General features: G+C 37.2%; 1 protein-coding gene across 3 annotated transcripts; it reads right to left on the bottom strand.

Moving 5' to 3' along the window:
• Nucleotides 1-327: 327 nt before the first annotated feature.
• On the bottom strand, nucleotides 328-9,318 carry LOC121946315. 3 transcript variants are annotated; one of them, XM_042490833.1, is made up of 7 exons: nucleotides 9,144-9,318; nucleotides 6,196-6,390; nucleotides 4,824-4,943; nucleotides 3,908-3,964; nucleotides 2,844-3,056; nucleotides 1,792-1,914; nucleotides 328-953 (listed from the first exon to the last, which is right to left on the bottom strand). In XM_042490833.1, exons 2-7 carry the CDS (start codon nucleotides 6,370-6,372, stop codon nucleotides 891-893), a joined length of 753 nt encoding a protein of 250 aa, XP_042346767.1. In that variant the 5' UTR covers nucleotides 6,373-6,390; nucleotides 9,144-9,318; the 3' UTR covers nucleotides 328-890. The 3 variants fall into 3 exon arrangements, with proteins under 3 accessions (XP_042346767.1, XP_042346764.1, XP_042346766.1); XM_042490830.1 differs by having other exon boundaries at nucleotides 328-956; nucleotides 9,144-9,314; XM_042490832.1 differs by lacking the exon at nucleotides 9,144-9,318 and adding an exon at nucleotides 8,464-8,552 and having other exon boundaries at nucleotides 328-956.
• Nucleotides 9,319-9,640: the final 322 nt, after the last annotated feature.

The raw sequence follows: 9,640 nt of genomic DNA, 5'->3' as shown, positions 1-9,640 counted from the left end.
TCCAATGGATCAGCTTCTAAAAAACTGATCATTTTGTGGGGGGCCTTGTGGTTGATTTACAGACGTCTCTTTACAAGGTAAATTTATAAAAGTCTATCAACATTTATGTCAAATTGTGTTATAATCATCAACATATGGGCCAAATTTAACAAAAAAGTCCCTCAAAGGAGTCCAAGATATCACTTTCACAAGAACGAAATTAACGGAATGGACAACTTGAAAACAGACCTTTGGCCACGGCTATCACTGGTGCAGAGGCATAACAACAATACGACCAGTTATCATGATGTTTCAGTCATCCAGAAACAGACATTTACACCAGCTGAATCGACAGTGCTGAGCAGACTTTATTTTATTTAACTTTAATTGGCCAGAAACTCCTTTTATACAAACTGTTCCTATTTTGCACACGAAGAGCAAAACTAGTTATTAAACTGATTTAATTTCTCAATTTCTCATTTCACTTAAAGATTTAATATACAGCATAGAGAAGAAACACAAAAAAACAAAATATATGTAATAGTCAGTTCTGACATGGCTTACTATTGTAAAATAGCAACAAAAACTCTCACCAGTCCATCGATGTGTGTCCATCACACTCACATATGAACCTCCCTTTAACCGACAAACCTATTGACTATAAGGCACAATAATCGATAGAAATAATTAATGAAAACAGTTTAAGAAAAAATAACTAAAAAAAGGACAGCAGCATAAAATAGTGTAGAATATTAACAAAAGTACTCTAAAATTTAAGTGCAAGTATTTTTAAGCAACTCTTGTAAGAAAAGACCCAGAAGTTTGTATCATGGAGGTTACAGAGAGTCAGTGGTATAAATGAGCAGGATTATTGTACCTGCTGACTGAAAGCACAAAGCAGAGATTTTGGTTTAGGCAACAGGGTTACTGGTGACTTCCTCCAGCAGTGGTTTATAGAGCTCCGGCTCACCAATCTGCTAAAAAAGAGAAAAATAATATATTTAAAGCCAATAAAGAGGTGCAGATATTCCAAAATCTTTAACAATAATACATATTCACACTCAAATCTCTAAGAACAGCACATATTTACACATCACACATTCAAGAGCTGCACCGCTCAAAAAATAAATAAAAAAAATAAAATAAAAAATTATTTAAAAAAAGAGCTGCACTGCTGTGTTGTTTTCTACAGGGATCAAAGGTAAAATCAATATTTTAGTGTACAATTTTGTAGCCACTTTTCTTAACATTGTGACATTTATGATGTGCCTAAAGACAATTTAATTTAACAGCACACTGCATAAAATATCATTTCTGTAAAACAAAAAAAAAGTGTTTATATTCATACTGACATATTTATTAGCGTTAAAGAGTTTTTTTTTGCCAGAGCCACTAATTCTTAAAGGGGAAGAATTAGATGAGAGGATTAAAACACCAGATGCTCTTGAGAAGCATGAACGCTGTGCTGATTGTCCTGTCGGCCCTGGAGCTTAATAAATATATAAAACACTTTATTTTTTTCCTTCTTAAAAATGACAAATAAATCTTCCTTGTATTTTGTATATGAAGCTACAGGAAACAGGCAATTAGCTTAGCATAAAGACAGAGCAAAACAGTCCACAGGCCAGCACATCTTTCCCAGAATGTAAAACTATTTCTTTAAGGACAATTTCAAAGGCGGCATCTTCAAAATTGGAAGTATTACAGTATGAAACCATTCAAACACATTTGTAAAAGTATTAGTGCTCAGTCAATCTCTCATAGATAAAGAACAGGTTTTACAGAAGGATGTGATTTTAGAGAAACCTCTACCTTGTTTCCTTCTTTCCCGCGGCTCCTCAGAGCCTTGATGCTCATGACGGCGGAGCTGATGACGAGGCAGAGCTCCAGGGCCGACAGGACAATCAGCACAGCGTTCATGCTTCTCAAGAGCATCTGGTGAGACACACAGAGCAGTGCGAACGCAAAAATTACAACAAACGCATTTACCTGTTTAAATCCAAGTCCAACCACGCCGCCCTTTTTGCTCTTACCTAACCCAAATCCATCAAATGTGCATGTTTTTTTTTTTCTACATGGTATTTCAGGCTGCTATTAACTATTGCTGAATCTTATCGTTCTCACCAAAGAAAGAAAAAAATCTCATAATGCATAATTACAGGATAAGGCCTTAAAAATGTTTTTTTTCAGTCAAATCAATAAATCATTTTGTCTCTAAGATGGTAGAAACTGAGAAACAAAACACGACAATCACAACATCCCTGAGCCCACGTTGCTTCTTTTGTACTCTCTCTTTTTTATTTTTATAAATTACTACGAAAAACCCATAATCAAAATTGTTGTTTTTTGTTGATGGACTAACTATTAATCAACTAATCATTTTTCACTGGTTTTTATTCGGGATAATGTGATCAATTCTTTTCTCCCCCTGATCCGAGTCATTTAAAAGTGAATATTTTCCGATGCCAAATCCTGATCCAAGACTTCTGTTTTATTTTTTTAACATTATTTTTATTCAACTTTATATGTTTTAAACTGGGATTCATGAAGGTGAGCAAATAAACAAAAACTAAACACAATAAAATATAAGAATAAATAAGTAAACAAAAAAAAAACTGACCCCCATAGGTTAAAAAAATGCCTCGATCAACCCTGATACCAAACTCTAAGATGGGATCGAGACTAGTTTTTATTTTGTAAGTTTATTCTCTGTGGAGCCATTTCTTCATAATAACATAATACCATAATGACACAGATGGTAACTTTTAAGACAGTATCTGTAAAATAATCAAAGATCTCTATCCTCCTCTCATCAGTTACAAAACTTGTATTTTTACTGCTAAGATGACACTTTCCACACTTACCAAAATGTTTTCTTTGGCCTCCAAGCAGCGCTCCTTCATGACCTCCTCTCCAGGAGATGGAGTTGTAGTGGATCTGCTGTACGAATAGTAATCATATTCGTCCCTGTGGCACATCCACCACAGGCCCACGTTTGCTATATTGATGCTGTAGAGTACGATGGCAGCGATGGCAAAACCAATTCCCGCTAGATTCAGGATCGCATTGATGATGACCTAAAATACAGGAACCAAGATCACATCATGAGTTAAATACTCACACACGGTCACAGAGTATCTGGCCCTCTACAGCTCGGTGGCTCGTATTTATTGAAAGTACTCCCTGCAACTGTTCCAAGGCCGGGAACACACTGCCTGTGCGTGCAGTGTGTGAGCGTTGTGAAAGCTTTTGGGTTTTTTTTGGCACCCTTTTAAAAAGTTAGAGCAGCAGACTGCCTGTGTAAGCGGTGCTTGTCAGGCGCGTCTTAGCTGTAATTAGTCTTAGCCATCTTAGTCTTGATTATTATACTGACTCTATACCACCTTTTCTTGCAATATCATCGTGTATATCTGTCACAGAGACGAGGGAATGCAAACATTTCTGTTTTACTCAAACTTCCCTGCTTCCGTTTCTAAAACAAACAAAAAGGATTCCTCTGACGCCTCTGTCGACCGAGTCCCCTCAGTTGTCGACACAAGGCATTTTATTTTGAAATATTTGCAGGGCGGTGTATTTTAAGTTAAGGAAAATTAGAGTACAGGTTAAGATCAATAAGGAAGCTGGCTAATTATAAATCAATGATTTATGGAGAAGGGGTGGCATTAAAAATGTTTCTACTTCTTCTCACTCCTTTTTTGAAAATTCAAACTGAGTCATCAAGTGTTTGACAATTTCTTTTGCTTCATTATTGTCTGTAAACATTGTTTTTTTTTCTCTCTTGTATGATAATTTCTCTTTTTCTTTTCTTTTTTACATGTTCAAAAACAAATTTCCAAATCAAATCTATTTTTTTCTCCTTATATCTAAAATGTGCAAAAAAATAAACTGAAACTTAATAGATGAGGATAAAATAAACTAAGATACTCACCAAGCACGGGCTGGGGCATTTCTCAGACACAATGCCAATGATGCCAAACAACACAAACTGAAGAAAATACAAAAAACAGAATATTTCAACTTTCATTTCTCCACACAAACACTAAAAATCCATACATGTCATTTCTTGTGTCTTTGACTGAGTGAACAGCATTTTGAGGACCTGGAGGGAACCTTCACACACATTGCAAACCTGAAACTATCTAGAAATTTCCAGGAGGAGCTGCATGTGAGAATGCAAATGTCTGAAGAATTAGACAGATTTGACTCTGCCAGCTCCGTGCTACAAACTCTGTGTAATGTCTGATTAATGTGTGAATAGAGGAGGGAATGTTCCAGAAAATTCACAGTGAACATGTGGCCGTGTTAATGTTTCTATCACAAGACTCACACAACATTAATTTGGAAGAAAATAAACTTTGGAGAAGACGAAGGGTAATTTTCACAAAGCCGACAACAGAAATGTCCGACCGAAGACGAGATTCAGGGACTTCTGTTGATAAAGGCCAAAGACGAAATCATGAGGCAAATTCAAGGAACAGCAAGGGACACAGTTTTTTATGAACAAATTACAATAAGCACAGTTGTCAAGGGGTGCACTGCGACCAATGAGGAGTGACAACAATGGCGACCGCTCTGGGCAAGAGAGATGCTGCTATGGAGGCTGATTTAAATCAAAATGTCTTTTCAATATTGCCAAACATCAGAGTTTGTATTACTTTGCTCCGCTCCACTCTCACAATTCTGGGAAAACCACTCTGATGGCAAAGCTACGCATTAATGTGGACTTAAAATGACACTGAATCCAGACGGCTGCGTTGCTCTCCAGTGAATGTTGAGAGTAAACTGAAATTTTATAAAGAAAATTCTGTGTGACTTTGGTTATGAAATAATATAAGCTTGCTCACTATAGCTCCAAGCCAAAGAGGAAACACGGTTTCATCCATCTGGTACCAGGAGCCGCTGTGACTGCACAGGAGGATCACTCCGAGGCCGATGTTGAGCAACCCAACCATGATGTGCAGAGCCTGCGTGGGTAAAAAAAAAAACAGCATAGGATAGGATTAACTTTATTGAACACCAAAGGGAAAACTCATTTGCCACCATGGTCAACATACAACAACAAGACGTAAGACCAGTACAGCACAACGCACAACAATAATTACAGGCACTGAAGGAGCACAATAGTCCAACACAACAAAAATAGTACAATGCTAAGAGGTATTCACACAACGGCCTCCAAAAATGAAAGAAAAAAGAAAATGCTAAATAAATAAATAACAAAGAAAAAAAATTTAATTGAAGTAAAGTAAAGTAAATTAAATACTATTAAGGATGTGCAATTATGCAATGTACAAACTTAGCCATGCCACCCCTGGCTATGCGCCATATGGCTACAGCAACAAATAAAAAACTACAATGACAATAACTACAATACCACAATCTTTACAGTAAATTCAACACTGGCTGAACAACAAACACCTAGATTTTATACATGATTTGGATCTCTCTATGAGTAACTGCTGTTGGCTACAAACTAAAGAACTGACAGATCATTTTTGTTGTTTTGACTGAATATTTGAAGTCGATCAACATTTATTTATGTTCTTGAAATTAACCCTTAAGGATTGTTTGGCGCATTATATGCACTTTTCATTGATAATTTTGGCTGTGTTCATGCATATGGCATATATTTCAGCAAGACTACTGTATGTATTTTTGTTTAATCTTGTGAATTTCCAGCTCCGCTCCTACAATAAGTCTAAAATACACAGAAACACACACAAAAAATAATAATGTATACAAATAAATGTTGCTGCTAATTATTGACTTATCCTAGGTTGTGATGACAAAAAAATATCTACTTAGCATGTAGTATACTGAAAATAAATCATTTCTTGTGTTTTTTTCCCATCACAAAACATAGTGGTATCACAACAAAAACCTGACATTTAAAGGTATGCATTTACATTACTGAATATTTGATATTTGTGATTAGGGCAAAATGAACTCAGTGAAAATAGAAAGTAATATTAATGTACAATATTTCTTAAAGCTTGATTTTGAAGAGCAAATTTTGTGTGAGTGGGTACAACATTAAAACGGGCCCTCAGGGTTAATAATCAAATTTTCTCAGTATTTTTGTCACATAATCAAGAAACCCGTAATCACAAAAATACCCCGAAATATCGTTATATTGTTTTACAGCCTTATCGCCCGCTCCTTGTAACGTCTGAATAGCTACGTCCATTATTTATACTGTCCGTGGTTGTAACTCACCCCCAGTATTGACTGGGAAGATCTCTGGACCCTCCCCAGCTGCTGAGACACAGAGCAGCACACAGGGTTGTAGCAAAGGGCTTTAAGGATTTGGCACATTGGAGGACAAACGCTCTGGGGGTCAGAGGTCACAGTGAACACGGCGACCCCGTCCGCCTTCGTCATGGACACAGCCATCCTGCCTGCTTCTTTAGACTGAAAGACAAGAGAGTACAGGAAATGAATCAGGTTAAGGTTTCTGTTTCTTACACCTGAATTATGGTTGTTGTGTCTCCGATTCGCCCAGAGACACAGACACTCTGTCTGCTCCGCAGCCACGGCGCTGTGAAATGGCCGATCTGGTAGGTGATCTGGAAGTGATTTTCTGGGACACTCAGTGCCAAGTTTCCACACCCTGATTACAACCCTGCAACTAGAGCTGTTAAACTTGATGCACTAAACAGTTTCCACAGCATATGAGTGAAGCATTGATAGAGCACCATATGTTGTCTTTGTTCTAATGCACTGGTTCCCAACCAGTCCAGCCACATGGTCCAGACTTTGCTTTTAGTCATTAGTTCAAGGTCCGCACATAAAATAAATTACCATATTCAGTTTTGTTTCACAAAATGTACATGACGCATAGGCTTAGAACACAATTAAATAAAACATATTGCAAGAATGGAAAGAAGTGCTATTACTCCAAAACTTAGTTAATAAATAGCATTGCAACCAAAAGAGTGCATATTTTTACTTCAACATCAGTGAAATAAAAAGGCAGCAAAGACACGGCATGTTTTTAGACTAAAAAAACAACAACAGGGCAATAAAACAGCAGCTGAGCAGCAGAAACAGCACTTTTAAAAAAAAGAGCCCTGTGCAGGAAATTCAAAATGAAGCATGTGTTTTTCTTTACAAAACTGGCACATTCAGGAGAAACTTGCTGTCCTGTCAGAACAGATCCACTGCCACGATGCATGTGTGTGTAAGATAAAGTACTTCATTTATTTTGTACATTAAACAAATATTACATACACTGAAAACAATGTATGATATATTCAAAAAGTAGGGATGTACAACATTATCAGCACACCATCAATATTGGCGGATATTGGCTTTACATGAAATATCAGTATCGGACAACATGCTGATTTCTGCCAATATCAGAAGTATTTTTCTTATTTTTCACATTAAATGGATATTACAGACATCTAAAAGCATTGCAATTTAAGTCACCATCTGCTAATGGGCCATCACAATAAGAGTATGCATAACAAAATATTAATTTAACCTCTGAGGGGACTAGATGATCACTATACTTATTATTTTATTACAGATTACTTATTGGCCAAATGAGTCGTTACATATATATCAGCATATTGGATATCTGAGAAAACATATCGTCCTCATTATAAATTGGGGACGTGGAACTAGAGAGACATTGATATTTACCAGACAGGAAGTATCTAATGAAATATGCTCAAGTTTTTAGGAATTGTAAGACTCAGCATTTTGAGGAAAAAAGAGGAACGAAAAATCAGGATGTGACAAGCTTTTCTGCTTTGTTTGCTTTTTAAATGTCTTTTAAAATGTACTTTATGAAAGCACAGCATTTAATAGCTAGAGTATCTAAATTGCGTCAGACACTGGCTGATTAGGCTTTTTTTGGTACTGTATGTACGGGTGTTTCCATTATTTTGTCTATCGCATTTAAAATAATGAGGTTAAACTAAATTACAGAAACACCACTCTGTTTAATGCAATACAGTTCAACAACAACACAGTACATCCTCCAAAAAGTTTCACCTTTAAAACGCTTTAAAAACTGAACACCTTTTGCACAAGTGTTTCATTACCCTGTGTTAGTTTTAACTTTGAGTATTTAATAAATTGGCAACACAGTGAATGCAAAGTGCAGGATGTTAATTGTGAGGAGGATGAGTGAAGTCTTTGTGGACAGGTGCAACTGCTTTCCGTATAACGACATTTACAAGTGTTATGTAGGTCATGTGAGATGTTTCGCGGCTTAAATATATAAGTTTATGTCAACTTTACGCTACAGCCGTTTGGTAAACAAGCAGTCAATCGATACTGGAGTCAAGCTAACAAGTTTTTAAACTGCAAACATGTTTCACGCTACATTTGGGGCAAAAAAAGCTGTCATCGTTGCAGTATCTTTGCTAATCACAACCTAAGTCGACTTTAAATGCACTTCGACATAAGTAACATTAACGTTTAACTGGTGAAACGCACACGAGAGTGTTGAAGGTCAACTTCTTCAGGACCTACCAGGGCGATAACAGATGGTGTGTGAAGTCACAGAAACACGAATTATTCCGACAAAGTGAAATTTTTACAGTAAATAAACCACATCAACAAAACGCCTGCGGGCATCTTCCTCGCCCACGTACACTGGTGCTGACCGCAGCTTTAAACTCAGTGCTGCCACCGGTGGTCGGAAGCTATATTGCATTAGCTGAGCGGCGACGTTCATATTATTACCTTTTAAATCAATTCATCAGAAACGAAATATTTTTAAAAAATCTTTACAAGTACTTTTTGGTCAGATATAACAACTTTCTTGTAGTTATCTATCTCCCAACCACCACTAGCAGCACCAACCAGCCCTGCCGTCAGTTAGCTGTGCGCCATCTTGGATTTTACGTCGGTCGTATTGTTGTTAACGCTAATCTCCCGCACTGCAACCGATTAAGTTTGATTTTTATCATTTAAAACCTACCTGACATAGACGTTTCTACTCCTGATATGTTTCTTAGACGTTCATCTATCCTCTATGGGGTTCGGAATTAAAATATTTACACATTAACATACTTAAAGAGCACTGACAGGCTTCAATTGGTGAGTTTGCCTACACAGCAGTACAGGACCATATAGCCACACAACAAGGAGTAGTTTAAATTGATTCAGATTCCCTTAGAAACGGATCAAAACATGAGAGAGAGACTTACTTGTTAGTGTCTGATGAAGTAGAGGAAAAATCCCCCGGACACAGTCAGTCTGCTTTGATTTTCCGGCTGTTGCGCAGTTATTGTTTGGATGAGCAGAAGGAGTGGTTATCGGGAAGAGTGCCAACCTTTTACCAGAAGTACCTCCCCTGATACTGGAGCAACAAATAAACTTAACCCTTCGCTGTTTATTCAGCTAAACACAAAGAAAAACAATACTCGCAATATTTTTTTTATACAGGCATAAATGCTGCTTTTACAGCATAAAATGAGAATATGTGCCAGCGACCTGCAAAGCTATAGCCAGAAGTTGGGAGGTCCAAAGCGACCAGCACCAGTGTTGACATGCTGCTCAAGCACTTGGGGACTGTTCGTTATTTATGAGAGAGGAGGGGGTGCTGCAAAACAGAGGAGGCCCTTCTCCCCAGTCAGGGAGGCTCAGTGAAAAATATATAGTTCCTGGGAGGATCATGGTTTAAAAAAACAAACAAAAAACAAAA

The sequence above is a fragment of the Plectropomus leopardus genome, chromosome 7, assembly GCF_008729295.1.
Source record: "Plectropomus leopardus isolate mb chromosome 7, YSFRI_Pleo_2.0, whole genome shotgun sequence".
Taxonomy (NCBI): Eukaryota; Metazoa; Chordata; class Actinopteri; order Perciformes; family Serranidae; genus Plectropomus; species Plectropomus leopardus.
The sequence above is the reverse complement of the archived record's forward strand: the minus strand, read 5'-3'. Positions and strand labels throughout refer to the sequence as shown.

Excerpts from the sequence above, each read along its gene's own strand:
- LOC121946315 (XM_042490830.1), bottom strand. The coding sequence starts at position 6,372 with ATGGCTGTGTCCATGACGAAGGCGGACGGGGTCGCCGTGTTCACTGTG. Across the intron at positions 4,944-6,195 it reads CTTCCCAGTCAATACTGGGG|GCTCTGCACATCATGGTTGG; the intron begins GTGAGTTACAAC and ends TTACCCACGCAG. Across the intron at positions 3,965-4,823 it reads CTCTTTGGCTTGGAGCTATA|TTTGTGTTGTTTGGCATCAT; the intron begins GTGAGCAAGCTT and ends TATTTTCTTCAG.